Below are 17,315 nucleotides of genomic sequence, written 5' to 3' on the forward strand. Positions count from 1 at the left end.
AGAAGAGAAACCATTTTCCCGAACAAGACCTGTCTGCTCTGTCTGCCTCTGCTCCTTCCTGCCCAGATGGTGGCTCCTCCTCCAGGAAGCCCTCTATGCCTGTTCTTCATCTGTTGCTTGCAGGGAGCTCTTGGGCAAAACCTTGACCCTCTGAGTTTGTTTCTTCTGTGGCTAGACAGGAATAATTACTTGTCCCGTGCCTTGTTTCCTTGAGACAGTAGAGAATCACAGAGGCACCCAGGCCTGGTTGCAAGTTCTGGCTGACCAGTGATGTGTGTTTGTTCTTTGTGCCCCTAGGCCAGTCACTTTCCCTGTCTGGGCCTTGGTTTCCTGAGACCATCCCACCTGCTTTGCAGAACTGTGGGAGTGAGATGTAGAGACCCTTATCCTAATGTCATGAAGAGCTCCTCCAGGCTCTGTCTCCCAAAGCTAGGACTGCAGCCTGTGTGAGAGACAGGGGTTGAGCAGCGGCATGCCAGGGTTGTGTCGGGGTCAGCCTCCTGACCAAGCTCCTGGGGCCCACAGCACATGACCTCCCGAGCCAGGTCTGACTTCTTGTTCTGCCTGCCTAGGGCTGCCCACCCTGGGCCGGCTGCAGGTGATCTAGCTTGCTGTCCTCAGCAGGAGGAGGAAGAGTCGGTGTAGGGCAGGCAGGGGGAGGGCGAAGACTTGATCACTGTCTTCACATAATTAAAGGGCCGTCAGACGCGAACGGTAATTATAGGAACGGGGTAGATCTGGCGACTTACAGCTTACACGTGTGTAATCGCTGGGGCCTGGCAGCTTTCCTGTGAGGTGGTGGTGACATCATCTCTAGGAACAGGGGAGGAAGCTGAGGGTTAAGGTGCTGAGTGCTCGGCCAGTGGGTAAAAGGGCTGGAATTAAAGCCCAGATGGGCCACATACACACACCGGTCTTTTGACCCCACTATTGTTTGAGCCTTTTGGTTGGATTGATCTGTGTGGTTTCCATCGAAGGGGGTGGTTCTAGCTCCACTGGAGGGAGTCAGAGAGGCGGAGAGAGAAAGGGGACCAAGGTATGTTTATTGGAGCTCTGTATGACACACCATACCTGTCCTCATTCTAAGAGCAGGAAGCTGGGACGCTAACAGGTTGGACATCTGTCTCCAAGGCTACTCAGTGGTGACCATCCCAGTATTCAAACCCAACATAGCCAAGCGTCTGAGCCTCCCTACTGGTTATGCTGAGGGTCTAAGAGGGACGAACTTTGGGGGCTCTCCCTGGGGCTGCCTGGGCTGCAGCAGCCTGAACTGGATACACAGGAGGCAGGAGCTGAGCAGGACATCTCAGGCACTAATATCTATGATTCTGAGTCATCAATGCTGCGGGCAGGGGGCGGTGGCAGCCCCTACCAGGCACTGTCAGATCACAGAGTTCAGAAACCGGGCTCTGTCCTGTCTGCGTACCCACAGGCAGTGACGGGCAACTGTGTGCACCCTGGCGGCAGTCAGGGGTTCACGGGAGCTGCTCGTGAGTGGAAGCCAGCAACGGCAGAGTCGCCCCACCCCACCCTGCGTGCTCCCCATGATCCCTGTATCTAGTCAAGTGTGAAGTCTGTCAGAGCCTGGATGCTAATGAGCTCTTTCTGTTAGCAGGGTCCTGGAGTGCAGAAGGCTCTGGCTGGGGGTGGACAGTGGGAAGGACAGGACACAGGCAAGGATGGCCACAGGCTCATCAACAGGAGGCAGGGAAGAGAAACCACCACCTTGGGTGAAATCAGCCCACTGTGGCCCTACGGCCGCAAAGGGGCTCAGCTCCTGGAGGACCAGGGCAGGAGTGGGAGGAGATGAGGCAGGACCATAGGGCTGGGACCTTGAGGATTCTCTGTCAGGTATCACCCCTCAGCTTCCTGGCCAGGCCAGGGCCCACTCCCAACCCAGACCCCTTCTTTCCAGGTGGCACAGGCCTCCTGCTACCTGCCACCTGTGTGAACACAGGAACTGCCATTCCACAAACGGGCCAGTCCCCAGCTGCATGGGAGGCTGGTCTGTTCCTTGAACCTGTCCTCTTTGCAGCTCACAGTCTCGCATTCATCCTTTCTTGGTTTCTCAGACTGTGTTCCAACATGCTAGTAGGCCCTGGGGACCCAGGTCACACCATGCCCCATTACTCCCCAAGGAACGTGTGACCTGGTGAACTCCCCTTTATTATTTCCCTGTAAACCGCAGGAAGCGGCGCTGCTGACTGGACAGCACCCTTCCAAGGTAAGACTTAGGGTTCCCATCCTATAGGTGAGTCCTCCAGGCTCTGAGAACCCCTGCCCAAGCTGCAGAGCTGCATCCCCGAGACATCCTTCCCATCTCTGCAGCCAGGTGCAGTTGCTGCAGCCCTGAGACACCCTTCCCATCTCTGCAGATGGGTGCAGTTGCTGCAGAGCTGCAGCCCCGAGACACCCTTCCCATCTCTGCAGCCTGGTGCAGTTGCTGCAGCTCTGAGACACCCTTCCCATCTCTGCAGATGGGTGCAGTTGCTGCAGAGCTGCAGCCCCGAGACACCCTTCTTGTCTCTACAGCCGGGTACAGTTGCTACAGAGCTGCATCCCCGAGACATCCTTCCCGTCTCTGCAGCCTGGTGCAGTTGCTGCAGAGCTGCAGCCCCGAGACATCCTTCCTGTCTCTGCAGCTGGGTGTAGTTGCAGGGCAGGTTGCTGAATGCCAAGAGCCAGCACAGGATGTGTGGGGGTGGGAGGCCATTGAGGGTTACGGGGACACAAAGACATTCAGGAAGAGCCAGAGTTTAGGCCTGGGGGTACAGCCTGCAGAAAGGGAAGGGTGAACAAACACTTGGTCTGGGGTTGCCATACAGAGACCCAAAGGGGCAGGACAGGTTCGGGGGAGCATCTCAGGACTCTCCTACTTGGTGACCTCTCTGACTTCTACCTGCTCACGGTAACCACCTTGACTGCTGTCCGCCAGATGACCGTGACGGTCATAAAGCTACACGTGTGTGGTGACTGCCTCGAGTGGTAGGGCACAATGGCTCACCCATAGGTGACGTGGTCAGCAAGGTCCTTTCCTTTCTGAGCTACTATGTGCTGTAATACGTTCCTGCAAGCCCCTCTGGTACAATGCAGAGAGACAGAGGGCCAGGGCCTCAAAGTTCACTGGCATGGTACTGGCCTCAGAGGTGGGTGAGGCAGTGAGCCCTTTGTCCACCCTAGGAGCCCAGATGGGCAGAGCATACCCAGGCCTTTCCCCTTGGTGATTCTCCCTTACAAGGCCCATTAGTGGCCCTGAGAACCTCTGTATCCGTGGGACTGCTTGGAGGCCACTTCCTCTGCTCTCCTCACTTTCCTTCCCCTTCCTATCTCTTCCAACCCCTGCCATTCAGTTTCTTCCTCTGATTGTTCCTGGTATACCACCATACACCTCTCTCCCTCCTGCGCTGGGGCCTCTTCCTCCCCATCTGTCCTTGTCTGTGGCCTAATGACCCCCAGCTTCTAAGGGACTTTAATCACTAGGTTCCCCAGCCCTGGCTTCTGAAAAACGAGGTTCCTAGTTCCTGGTTTCTAAGGCCTAGCTCCCTCCGGTCATGCCTACCTAGTGACTGACTAACTTTGACAGTCCCCAGCTGCTGAGAGCCTGTGACCCCTCTTATGTGCCCTGCCCTGCCTCTCCACACTGTAAGGATATGGCCAAGTGAGCCCAAGACCCCTGCCTGTCCTCCTTCTCCACCCTGGGCCACCTACAGTTTTGGCCTCCTGCCCTCTTATCGATGCTGTCTGGAGGTTTGTGTCATGCTTGCGGCCCGCTGCCCTCTCTATACCCCGGGCTGTTTGCCTAGGACAGGTTCCAGTAGGTTCAGACTCCCCCTCTCACCAGAGACTTCCTCTGCCCCAGTTGGCCGACTGTGGGTGCGCCCTGGAGTCTGTGGAGCTGTGGCCAGTGAGAGTTCACGCTAGATGATGTGATAGGAAGGTGGGGTGTGCCGTACTGAGTGGGGGCCCGGTGTCAGAGGTGACCTTGGGACCTGCCAGCTGGACTCCAGGAAATTAGACGTTCATGAGCAAGTAGGAGCTGGAGGCAAAAGGCAAAACTACCAGAGGGACTGGACCTAGGGCTGGTGGACGGGGGTGGGGTAGAAAAGTGCAGGCTCTGGGGAGGAGGGCTAGTGACATTCCCAGCCATCTTAGTGGCCCCCGAGGTCATGTCCCCACAGGAAGACAGTGCCCTGCCTCCCCACTTCTCTCCCCCTGAACCTGGCATAGCCCAGGCGTGGGAGAAATGTCACCTCCATATCCATGTTTACACACAGAGCAGGGTTAGGCCCAGCAGCCCGGCTCTCCACATGTCACCAACTTGAGTGACTCACCCTGGTATGAGGGTGTCCGTGCGTGCCCAGTCGTGGCTTTTCCGGGTTGAGAACCTCTCCTGCATGGTGGCAGGGGGCCATTCACATCAAGCTTGTGCTATCAATGCTGCTATTATATTAGTTTACAGAGGAGAAACAACCACAGAGAGGTTGTGTGACCTCTAGAGGCGCACAGCTTGTCAGTGGTGATAGGGATTTTAGATCCCTAGGCTGTCTGGCTCCAAACACAACATTTAGTTACTGAGGTGGGATGGAGGGGTTCTCGGAAGCTAGGGGATATCTTTTCTCCTCCTGATACCCTTTTCCCTAGTCATCGGTACTAATGGGTCCCTTGCCACCTAAGGGCACAGGGTATAGAGTTTAGAGAAGAGGGAACGTTGATTCTGTGGAGCACAGTGGGTTTGAGGGACTAAAGCTGAGTCCAGGAAGGCTTCCCAGAGGGGGTGACATGTGACCCAATTCCATGGGTCCTCCGTGGGAAAATGGGAATTGAGGTGACAAGCCCAAGCCCGTGGTCTTTCCCAGTTGAGCGGATGAAGCTGGGGAGTCAGGGGTCACACACAGAAGGAAGGGTGAGGGGCCAGGAGGAAGTTAGCCCATTGGAACTCCTGGTCCTTTTGTGTTGGAGAGGACAGGAGACAAACAGGACTTTGGGGGACTCAGCGCTCCAGGGGTGAATGATCTGAGTTCATTTCATTTGCAGATCATGGTTGTTGACCTCAGCCGCTTCTCAGGGCACAGCAAGACGATCTGCCCCAGTTTGTGCTGCTGAGCTCAACAGAGGGGTGTAATCTGGGGAAAACCTAGGGCTTGGCCAACCGGTGCATTTGCAAGCCTTTGAGCCCAGGCTCCCAGGAGCTGCCTGACTGGGTCTGTGTTTACCCACTCCAGCAGACGTCCAGAAGGTGTGGTCTTTCCCAGCTCAGCCCCATGCCCCAGCATCATGGGGAGAAGGCAGTTGCTACATTTCTTCCAGGTTAGGGAACTCACTGGTCCTAACCTTCTGCTGACTAGCTGTGTGACACTGGCAAACTAGTTGGTCTCTCTGGGCATCAATGTTTCTGGTCAGTGGCATGGGGTAGAGGTGGTAAGCTGGGTCTGCTGTGTGAACACAGAAGGATGAAACAGGGCGGGGCAAGGGGCTGGGGGCGTTGATAGTGCTTGCCTAGTGCGCACAAGATACCCAGAGTTTGATACCCAGCACTGCCTTAAAAACTGCTTGGCTGGCCCGGCGGTGGTGGCGCACGCCTCTAATCACAGCACTCGGGAGGCAGAGGCTGGCGGATCTCTGTGAGTTCGAGGCCAGCCTGGTCTACAAGAGCTAGTTCCAGGGCAGACTCCAAAGCTACAGAGAAACCCTGTCTCGAAAAACAAAACCAAAAACAAAAACAAAACAAAACAAAAAACTACTTGGCTGGCAGGAAATCTGACTCTGTGGTAAAGAGTGCACATTGCTCTTGCAGAGGACCTGAGTTCGATTCCCAGCATCTCAGAAGTGCCTGTAACTCCAGCTCCAGGAGGATCCACAGCCTCTGTCTTCCATGGCTGTACACACGTGCACAGGCACGTGCGTGCACCACGTGCACACAAATAAAGATCATAAAATAAATATTAAAAACAGCTGATCTTGGGGGCATATATCTGTAATCCCAGCAGGTGGGAGCCAAGAGGACCAGGCATTCGAGGCCATGATTAGCTATGTAAAGAGTTTGAGGCTCGTCTAGGCTGTAGGAGACATTGTGAGAGGCTTTCTTGTTTTTAGGAACCAGCAGCAGAGCAAGAGACTAACACACACTGGGCTGACCTTGGATGCAGCAGAAAGGTCTTAGGTTGCCTCTTCCTGGTGGATCCCTAACCCTGCTCCTGGCTGTCCACTCTTGTAACTGGGTTCTCTGACCCTGGACAAGTCGTGTCTTCCTTGAGCCTCAGTTCCTCATCAATTCCTGGCAGCTGAGGCTTCAGGAAGGGAGGGCAGGGAGAGCCACTAGCTGTGACGTTGTTTTCTGTTTCGCTCTTGCAGTGGGAACGGCTGTGGTTTCTGCTCCTGGTCTGCACCTTCAGCCTCACCCTCACCTGGCTCTACTTCTGGTGGGAGGTTCACAATGACTACGATGAGTTCAACTGGTAAGTGTAGTTATCCCGAGACCCAGCTCGGCCCTGGGAGTCCCACAGCCAGCTCTCTGTGGCCTCCAGGCAAGGTCCTGTCTCAGACTGGGAAGACAGAGCTCTGTGCCCCTGGGACTTCAGGAAGGCTTCTTGGAGGAGGAGATGTGGGAACTAGCCAGAGAGAACTCTTGAATACCCCCTCAAGTTTACAAGGAGATTCAGGGCCGCTGTCTAGCCCCAGAGCAGTATCAGCCTGAGGTGGAGGGCTGCTAGCCCCCTTTGTAGACAAGAGCGCCAAGAGAGATGAAGCCCTGGATGGAAGAGGAGGTCCCTAGCCTCAGTCTCCCTGGCTCCTGTGGCTGAACTGGCACAGCTGGCAGATGCCATTGTCTAATTCAGCTCTGCCTCCTTTAGGGGCACTTCAGGTCCACGGACAGGGCTCCCCCCTTACCTCCTCCATTGCCAGCTTTTTGTTGACCAAAAAAGGCATGGGCAGGGAAGACCCTGGGTACTTCTGAGAACTCTTCTGCTGACAGATTTTGGAAACTGAGGCCCAAGTTCAAGTATCCAGTGTGGAGAGTTAGGGCTAGGGAGCAAGCCACTGGTATGCTCTGAGTTTCGTTCTCCCTCTTTGAGGTAGGGTAACTACAGTCTCATCAGGTTCTTAGGAGGAGAAGATAGGGGGATGGGTCGGGCACAGAGCTGCTTTCGGGGAGGCTAAGTGTTGGGGATGCACGAGAACGTTGCTTGCTGGCCTTCAATGGCAATCCCTAGACAGCAGCAAATGCCCTGTATATACGGACAAAGTGAGGTCAGAGGAGGGACCCCATGGTCATACAGCCAGTCCGTGTCAAGAACACATGTCAAGTACAGTCTGAGGAAATAGAGCTCAGAGAGGGTAGAAGAGGCTCTGCGAGGTCACACAGCAAGCTGCTGACAGATCAGTGGTGGTTGTTTGACCTCACTAGCTCTCTGTCATTGGGAAGACTCGGCAGATGCCAACCCTGTCTGGGAGGCAGCCACAGAGGCTTGCCTGTGAGCTGCAGTCCCTTTGCCTGCCAACTGTTTCTTGGGAGGCCGGAGCTTCGCTTGACTTTCTGGGATTCTTTCCGGCACCAAGGTTCAGCACTGGCTGGGCATAGGCAAGGAGAGCCACCTAGGGCCAGGAGTGTCCAGCCTTTTGACATTGAGACACAGTGCCGTCATCGACAGAATTCACGCCAGAGAACTACGCGGTAGGATGGTTGCAAGCAATGTTTTACGGAAACTCCGAGTTTGTCCTGTGATGCATGCGGCCCACAGGCTGCAGGTTGGACACACCTGGTAGGGTAGTGTATGTTTATCCTGGAGGCTTTCCTGCCAATGTGACCACGCTTGAAAGGCCAGTGAGACCAGAAAACCTTTCAGGAGTACCTCCAGGGCCAATTCCTGGCCTTCTTTGGGCCTCGGTTTCCCAAGTTGTACAATGAGATGAGCAGAGCCTGTTGATCTGTTTCCCCGCCCTCAGTGGTAGGAGGCTTGGAGCAGGGCCCTGGGAAGGTGCAGGGAGGCAGATACCCTGCCTGTGGAGTCTTCCTGATGTCCCCACCTCCTCCGGGCAGACTACGTTGTCCTGACACTAGCTTACTCTTTAATACCCCGAGAGAATTACTTTATCCTCTGAGCCTTGCTTTCCCTACACACACAAGGAGGCTGAGAGTGAGTCATCATTCTGGCGAGAAGCTAAGCCACATCCTTCAAGACCCTTTAGAAGTTCACTCCTTCAGCCCTGTCTTTCTGTTTATAGCAACCCAACTCAGGGAGACAGAAATGCAAAAAGATGTGTCCATTTTCTCGTTTTCGTGTCAAGCTATGACGTCCCGCTAATGGGAAGCTGGCTTTCTATGGCATGTGAATCCAAGAAGTCACATGCTGCTTTTAAAAAAAATCACATTTTCTCAGCATTTCTCCTGGTCTCCGTGGATATTCTTGTTAGAGAGAGTTTGTTATGTCCTTGTCGCACGCCTCTCTCCTTTCATTCCCCGGAGCCCTGTGAAGGGTTTTCTCTTACCCATCCTACAGGTGAGCGGATGAGAGTGTTGTATCTTATCCGTTCTTAGGCTCCACATCTTCATGTTTGAGTGCCTCTTAGAATCTGTGATGCCTGTCACCTCCAGAGTCCTATGAGCCGGCGAGAGGCAGTGTGGGGATTAGATCCCAGAGTGTGATCGTCCCTCAGAGCTGTATTGACCACGCTCCTGAGGGCGGCAGGGGTGGGGTGTTCATCTCAGATCTGCTGTTCACACAGGTGCGGGGGCCAGTGGGCAGGAAGTCTAATGGCTTTCAGAACAGTGATTCTGGGCTCTTCTGCCTCTTGCTTTCTGAGTGCCCTCCAGAAGTAATCATACCTGGCGATAAGGGAAAGCCCTAATAGCCATATGGGATGGGAAGGGCTCGCTTGTGGCTCCCCAGCTGCAGCTGCGTGAAAACTGAGATGATCCTAGCTCCTTGACTGGGCAGTGGCCCGGCGGAGGTCTGACCTCTGCCCCTCTCTCCCCACCAGGTACCTCTACAACCACATGGGCTACTGGAGCGACTGGTCCATGCCCATCCTTGTGACCACAGCTGCGGCCTTCACGTATATCGCAGGCCTCCTGGTATGTGTGGAGGGGCTCCCTTGGGCTCATGTGACTCTGCTCCTAGTAGAGGAAGGCGTGACCTATGCTGGTCTATAGGGGTGAGGATACTGCTTCTGCCCAGACCCCTGGAGCATTGCTTGAGTCTGAGGCCCGAGTCCTCCAAGGGAGAGTGTCTCATCTTACGAGGCTCCTTCAGCTGTCTCTCTGGAAGCCCCTTCTTACCCCCACCCCCACCCCCAGGCCAACAAGAACCATTCTGACTTTCGGCACCTGCCACAGATGCCTTTCAGAAACTGCTTGGGCTGCCTACCCCAAATGTCCTCCACGCTGAGAGACTTAGGTTGACCACATTCTGCACTGGGGGCTCCTTGGGGACAGGACTCAGCTCTGCTTCTGAATCCTAAGGTCTAGATCTCCCAAACCGTTGATGCATTAAGTTGGGCAGTTTTTGTGTCAAACCCAGGGACCTTTTTCATGGGGAATTCTTAGAGGAGGCCTGGAGTAATCTGGAAGGAGGCCAGGCCTGGACAGGGCTGGGCTGGGCATTCCTGGTGCCTGTGTGGAGGGTGTGCTGCCTGCCTAGGGTCAGACCAAGGGCAAGGCTGTGGAGCAGGGCATCTGGAGAGCTGGCAAGCATTCTAGTCACACTTGGCTTGACCCCGGGCCCCTTCCCAGGTCCTGGCTCTCTGTCACATCGCTGTGGGGCAGCAGATGAACCTGTACTGGCTACACAAGGTAAGTGGAAGCTGCCCTACTGGGGAAGGAGAAGAGGCCTGGATGCAGAGAATGGCCTGGGCTGTCCCTCCCCTGGGTCTCCCCTATGACTGTTCTTCCTATTCCACTGCACCCTTACCATGCCAGGCACCCTCCAGCCCAATTCATATTCACCCCTGTGACCCTCGCAGCCCTCTGCCACATTCCACTTTGCAGGAACAAAAAAACAGAGGTTAGCCAATATGCCTAAGGTCTCACAGTGTGAGTGCAAGGCTCAGGTCAGCCCTGCAGCCTTGTCCTCGCCTGCACCAGCTCTGCTTGGCTCCCACCTTCCCTGCTGGCTTCAGTGAGTTCTAGTGACGGTGCCTGCAATGATCCAGACTGTCCCGGTCTGGTCCTGATGGTGCCTAGGATGATCCAGACTGTCCCGGTCTGGTCCTGATGGTGCCTAGGATGACCCAGACTATCCCTGTCTGGTCCTGATGGTGTTCCCTCAGCGTCAGCTGCGGGAGACGTCGTTCCCATCCTGTAGTACGCCCACCTTTCCTTGGCTTTGAGCCCCTTACTCTGGCCCTCCCTCATTTGCTCACGTTCTCTTCGATCCCATTTCCTGTGCAGCTTGTGTCCCAAGCGAGGGTCTTCCCCCAGCCCTGGCAGCGTGGTCTCTCCCCCAGATGCATCTTAGAACATTTGTGTTGTCAGCTTTGATCAGCTCTGGATCCCGTCCCGCTCTAATCTGGTGCTCCTTGAAGACTAAATGGGCACTGATTGCTTCCCTGCTGTCCCCAGTGTTGGGTCCAGACTCTCATTCACACGCGCACGCACGCGCACACACACACACATGCACACACATGCACACATGCGCATACACACACGCACACATACATGTGCACATACATGCACACGCGCGCACACATACACATGTGCACACATGCACATACACGCATGTGCACACACACATACATTCACACCTTCGCACATACATATGCTGACCGTAGGTTGTTAATGCCTGCTCTGCTTGAACAGGGCCATAGGACTGGGCCAGTCCTGGACAAGATAGAGTCACCCTTCTAGGAGCCCCACAGTGTAGAGGGAGGAGTAGGTCATCTCTTTCCAGAGCATGGCTAGGAGTAAACACACCATCTAGGAAGGGGCAGAAATGCCTGGAAACAAACAGGACCCTTGAGATGGACCCAGCTAATCGGGGGACAGAAAGAGGGAGGCAGGGCACCCATGAACATGGGTTGGGTATGTGTAACGGGAGATGTCTGTGAGCAGTAGGGAGCACCTTGGGAACCAGGCCTCGGTGGCCAGGGTCTTGCAGGGATGAAGAGAACAACGGAAGAGTCCCCGCTGGTAACTCTCTTCTGAGGACAGCTCTAGGACTTCCTCAGCGCCCTCCCCGCCCCCGCCAGTGCCCCTCCCCGTCCCCGCCAGAGGCCCTTTCTTCTCTTAACTACATAGCTAGCACTTGAAAGAGGGTACCAGCTGGCACCTGGATGGGGCACACACCCTGTGGTCACCTCCTAAGGCTCTGCCTGGCTCCCAGCAGGTCAAGTCACATGTGTTTGATCCTAAGGGAGAGAAACCTGCAGTTCTATAGAGCTGGGCAGATCTGGAGGCTCCGTGCAGGGACCCTCCGCTAACCTGCATCCTGCTCTGGGCCCTTTCCCTTCTGGCCATCCTGTCCTGTGAGATCTTGAGGCAGAAGGAGCTGTCAGACAGTGCTGATGCAGGCTGGACTGGTTTCCCACACTCTGGATATTTCCCAGGGCCTGGAAATTCTACATACATATTTGAGGAATCCTTATTATTTTTGTCTGCTTGCTTTATCTTAACTCATTTTTTTATGTGACCCATAATTCAGACATGAAGAAAATCATGCTCAATGAAAATTTTCCTATATACACTCCCTTTTTATTTTAATTACCCTCCCTGGTGTGCTTGCGTGTGTGTGCATGTGTGTGCATGTTTGTGTGTGTGTGCGTGGGTGTGTGGGTGTGTGCGTGGGCGTGCATGTTTGTATGTGTGTGTGTGCATGTTTCTAAGGGTGTGTGTGCATGTTTGTGTGTGTGCGTGCGTGTGTGTGCATGTTTCTAAGGGTGTGTGTGTATGTGTGTGTGTGTACGTGGGTGTGCGTGCGTGGGTGTGTGTATGTGCGTGAGTGTATGTGTGTGCGTCTGTGTGTGTGTGTGTGCACAGCACATATGTGGAGGTCAAAGGACACCTTCTAGAAGTCAGTTCTTCTCTCCCACCATGTGGGTCCTGGGGATCAAATCCAGGTCATCAGCCTTGGCAACAGGCACCTTTACCACTGAGCCATTTCACTGATGCCCCTTTTGCTTTAAATGGATTTTTATTTTATGAGCACAGGTGTTTTGCCTGCGTTTATATACCACATGTATGCAGTGCTTGCGGAGGCCAGAAGAGGGCGTCAGAGTCCCTGGAACTGAAGTTACAGACTGTTGTGAACTGCCCTGTGGGTGTTGGGAAGTAAGCCCTGGTCCTTGGCAAGGGCAGTTGGTGCTCTAAGTGCTGCACGATCTCTGCAGTGGCCTCTGTTCTCTCCTACACACAGTTCACCTCACCCTTGCCCCTCGGATGCAGGAAGGCCACGCTCATCAATTCCTAACACTTGTTCTTGTCCCTCATTCTCTAGGGACCTCTACGGCTTCTGTTAACGCCCAGTGGTTTTCAATCTTTTCCCAGGGCTGTGATCTGTGAGAAAATAATATCATATATTTTCCTTTTTATCTTTTCTTTTGTTGTTATTTTGAGACTGCATCTCACTAGGTAGCCTCTTAGAACTAACTCTGTAGACCAGGCTGGCTTCGAACTCACAGAGATCCTCCTGCCTCTGCCTCCCGAGTGCTGGGATTAAAGGCGTGCGCCACCACTGCCTGGCTACTTTCAGAATCTTGATCTTGCCAATGCCCTCTTTGCCACACGGAGCCAACCCATGCCCTGTAGGGAGTACATCGAGGGGACGGCGGGGTCCCCTCACCCACAGCTGTGGGTCGATTCCTTGGCCATTGTCTGTCTGCAAGGTTGCAGGCTGTGTTTCCCCTCTGCTCAGTGACACTCGGTGTTTCACAGACCTGGGTCACTGGGGTTTTATCTGCTTGCTAATTTTTACAGAGTTCCTTGTAGATCCGAGGAATTGACCCTTTGACTGATGAAATACAGATAATTTAGATTTTTCCCAGTTTGTCATTCATCTTTTGGCTTTGTTTATGGTATTTGTGCCAGGGGATTTCTTTTTATAATTAAAAAAAAAAAAGACTTGAATCTGGCTGGGTGAGGAGGTACACACCTTTAATCCCAGAATTTGGGAGGCAGAGGCAGGTGGATCTGTGGGAGTTTGAGGCCAGCCTGGTCTATAGAGCGAGTACCAGGACAGTCAGGGCTGTTACACAGAGAAATCTGTCTCAAAAAGCAAAAACAAGCCGGGCAGTGGTGGTGCACGCCTTTAATCCCAGCACTCGGGAGGCAGAGGCAGGCGGATCTCTGTGAGTTCAAGGCCAGCCTGGTCTAGAAGAGCTAGTTCCAGGACAGGAACCAAAAGCTACTGAGAAACCCTGTCTCGGGGGCTGGAGAGATGGCTCAGCGGTTAAGAGCATTGCCTGCTCTTCCAAAGGTCCTGAGTTCAATTCTCAGCAACCACATGGTGGCTCACAACCATCTGTAATGAGGTCTGGTGCCCTCTTCTGGCCTGCAGGCATATACACAGACAGAACTTTGTATACATAATAAATAAATAAATACATATTAAAAAAAAAGAAAAAAAGAAACCCTGTCTCGAAAATTTAAAAAAACAAAACACCAAACCAGGCAGTGGTGGTGCACATCTTTAATCCCAGCACTCGAGAGGCAGAGGCAGGAGGATCTCTGTGAGTTCAAGGCCGGCCTGGCCTACAGAGTTAGTTCTAGGGCAGGCTCCAGAGCTACACAGAGAAACCCTGTCTCGTAAAACCAAAACCAACCAGTCAACCAACCAACCAAACAAACAAACAAAAAAAAACCCCACCAACAACAACAATAGCAAAAACTTGACTCTGTCATGTCTTTTTATGCCCCTTGGGTGTTGGGTCAGACTTAGAAGGGTCCTTCTCACTCTGAGATGTTATGGGGATCTTTCTATGATATCACTGGGTAATTATATAGCGTTGCTTTTTTGACATTTAAATGTCTGTTAATCTTTTGGAAGTTATTTTGGTGCCTAGTGTGATCTTGTCAAGCTCCCTGGAGATGCTTCCCAGTGTCCCCAGCCGTCTCCCCTGCACAACACTCCCCTAGCCTCCAATCTGAGATGCTGTTACATTCCTTTAATGCATTCAGAACTTTTTCTGAACTTGGCTCTTATTTATTTCTCTAGTTTTATGCCAAGGTCATATTGCTTTGAAGATGACAGTTTTATGGGACATTTTAATCCTGATCTGTGTTTAGAGTCCCTGCTTCCCCTGAGTCCCAAGAGGGGAGGGGAGAAGGATTTAGGATTGGGCGGGGACGGGCGCATCTGACCCAGTGAGTCCTGTGGCCCAGAACTCAGGCCTGTGAGGGATCCCCAGGAGAAGTTTAGGGGCCTGGAGGGTGAGGGAAGTCAAGATGGGGTGTGGGGGGGAAGCTGCTTTGTGAGATGACCTTCATGCCCAGTCACCACCCAGAGCTGTCTCAGAGGCCTTTTCTGGTGGGTGTTGTCACAGCTTCCATTTCCCTAGCTGTGGTGGTGTATGCTGAGCACTGGCTGCTTCTGCTCCGCGGTGCTAATGCTAATTCCTCAACCCCCGGGGGCCGTAGTCCAAGGCTGGTTCCCCGGAGGGCTCTATCAACCACCCAGGCCGAAGCCCAGACTCTGCCTGCCCATGGGTGTAGCTGAGCCGGGCTGGTGCCTGCTGGGCCCCATGGACACCCGGCAGCACTGACTGCATTCAGGCTGTTCTCCAGCAGCTGGTGCATGTGACATTTCTTCCGTGCAGCTAGCTTCTGTCCTTCCAGCTGCTCCCTAGAAAGGCACGTTTGAGAACTTCCTGTATGTCGGCCGCAGCCGCCGTGTTTGTCGTCATAGCGCCAAGCAGCGTTTCTCGGGTGCTTACTTGCTTACTGTACGTGACGGGCGCTTTCCCGGATACTTCGTTTTGTTCCTCTCTGTTACCCCGTTTCGGTGACAATTACTCAGAGTGGTGGCACTCACACCGAATACGCATTTCCTCTTTGTGGTAGCTACTGTACAAAGTACTTGGCTTGCATGTCCTCATTTATGTCCCCAACTCCTCCCCGGGAGGCAAGTGCTCCCCTGTCCCCGTCCAGCACAGAGAAGTTCCCGGAAATTGTTACCCTCCAATGCCACCGAGCCAGGAGTGTGACCCAGGTGTAGGGACCCCAGGCACCTGCCAAGAGGTCAATCAAGGGGCTGGAGAGATGGCTCAGTGGTTAAGAGCACTGACTGCTCTTCCAGGGGTCCTGAGTTCAATTCCCAGCAACCGCATGGTGGCTCACAGCCATCTATAATGAGACCTGGCACCCCCTTCTGGCTTGCAGGCATACATGGAGGGAATGCTGTACACATAATAAATAAATAAATTTAAAAGAGGTCAATCAACAGGGCTGGATTCTTGGGTCTCAGCACACAGGCAAGACTTGCATTGAATGAGTGGATGAATGAATGAATGAATGAATAAATAAATGGGTTTCCTTGTTGTGCTATCGTAGCTAAAAACAGCAGAAATACCAAGGCTGAGTTCAGGTCTACTCCAGGCCTCCAGGTACTCCTGGGCAAGGTTTGGGATGGGTCATGATGCGAGCCTATGTCCTTCCTGTGACCGAAGGACACCATGGGGAGGAAATTCCCTCTCTGAACGTCCAACTATGCTGTCAAGCATGATGGGTAATGTATCAGCAGCTGTAAAAACAGTGATGAAATTTTAATTGTATCAGGATTATGGGGAATCAGTTTTATTGCAAGAACTTCCGCTGGCGGCCCCTATTGTAATAAGATGTCTTCATAACACGCTCATCAGAGGCTCCTGCTGTCTCCTGTGGCCACAGACAGAGTTCCAGGGCTCCAGAGAGGACAGAAGCAAGGAACCCTAGCTTAGTCTTGCTTAGTGTGGGGTTTCGGGAGCTGTCTGTCACCACAGATCTCTATCTATCCCTGAAGGTACCTCGATGTGCTCATGACAGCTGTGCACCCCACTTCCTGTGGAACATATTAGAAGCCGGCTGGGGATGTAGCTCGGTTGGCAGTTTGCACATACCTGGCGTGCACAAGACCCTGGGCTCAGTCTCCACCAAAGCATAAATGTGGTGGTGCAAACCTGCAATCCTAGCCTAGGGAAATGGCAGCAGGAGGATCAGGAGTTCAAGGCTACCTAAGATCTTGTGTCAAGAAGAACACAGTCAGATGCAGGAGACTCAGGCAGCCTGTGTAGCAGACAACACCATGAGCAGAGCCCTGCTTTAGCATCTGCTCTTGCTGGGGTGCCCCCTCCTCTGATCCCAGCCCCCTCCTTGCACAACTCTTCTCTCGTTACCCCTGCTGCCTTCAGCCCATCTTAGGCTCTCTCCTTCCTTCCTCTTCCTTGCTCCGTGTGGACGTCTTTTGGTTTTTGTTGTTGGTTTTGGTTTTGGGTTTTTTGAGACAGGGTTTCTCCATGTAGCCCTGACTGTCCTAGAATGCACTCCTGTAGACCAGGCTGATCTCGAACTCAGAGATCCACCTGCCTCTGCTTTCCGAGCGCTAGGATTAAAGGCGTGCACCATCACTGGCCTGTGGGCACTTCTGTTTTCTTTCTCCTCCTCTCCTCCTCTCCTCTCCTAAACACAAGTTCCCTCACTCCTGCCGTGACCCTCCCGTCTGGTACCTCCCTTTTCCAGATGGTGCTGGTAGTCATCCTGGCCTCCACGGTGGTGGCCATGTCAGCCGTGGCCCAGCTGTGGGAAGACGAATGGGAGGTGCTGCTGATCTCTCTGCAGGTGAGTGAGGTGGGTTAGGAACAGGGACGTTGCTTCCCCAGGACCCTTGCAAGGGGCAGCGCCTTCTTCACTTCTTGTTTCTCCACACCAAGGCTCAGCGAGAAGCAGGGAGGGATTTCCCCATAGCAGAATTCCCGGAGTCCTCCCTCAGCCGACAAATGGAGACAGGATTGCCTGTCTTGTAGGGAGAGACAGTCAGCAGCATGCTGGTGGCCTGAGAGTCTGGACCTGTCTTTGAGTCCCCGGTCCCTCCTGCCTCTCCTCACACACAGGGCACAGCGCCGTTCCTGCACATAGGGGCCCTGATGGCCATCACTGCCCTCTCCTGGATTGTAGCAGGACAGTTTGCCCGTGCGGAGCGGTCCTGTGAGTATTCCCTGAAGAGGGTCCCCCCATCCTGACCTTCACAAACACCAAGGCCTGTTTAGGTTGTCCCTACTGGGATGCTACCTGGGTGGCCTGGGCATGAGGTGAGGCCTTTGTGCTCAGCACGGGGGCCAGCTCTATATGGTTCATAGACGCTCCAAAAGTGGCTCCAGATTCCTCCACCAGGTCCCCATGTCTGTGGGTACAC

The 17,315-nt window shown here is 53.8% G+C and overlaps 1 protein-coding gene across 8 annotated transcripts in view; it reads left to right on the top strand.

Annotated features, from left to right (window-relative positions):
* Positions 1-17,315, top strand: part of Gdpd5 (glycerophosphodiester phosphodiesterase domain containing 5) — a 77,969-nt gene that overhangs the window by 47,609 nt on the left and 13,045 nt on the right. For all 8 annotated transcript variants that reach the window (XM_075952395.1, XM_075952400.1, XM_075952398.1 and 5 more), the window contains 5 exons: positions 6,352-6,455; positions 8,980-9,073; positions 9,731-9,790; positions 16,643-16,741; positions 17,014-17,107. In XM_075952395.1, coding sequence (XP_075808510.1) covers positions 6,352-6,455; positions 8,980-9,073; positions 9,731-9,790; positions 16,643-16,741; positions 17,014-17,107 — 451 coding nt within the window. The remainder of the gene's footprint in view (positions 1-6,351; positions 6,456-8,979; positions 9,074-9,730; positions 9,791-16,642; positions 16,742-17,013; positions 17,108-17,315) is intronic.

This window comes from Microtus pennsylvanicus, chromosome 18, assembly GCF_037038515.1.
Source record: "Microtus pennsylvanicus isolate mMicPen1 chromosome 18, mMicPen1.hap1, whole genome shotgun sequence".
Lineage (NCBI taxonomy): Eukaryota > Metazoa > Chordata > Mammalia > Rodentia > Cricetidae > Microtus > Microtus pennsylvanicus.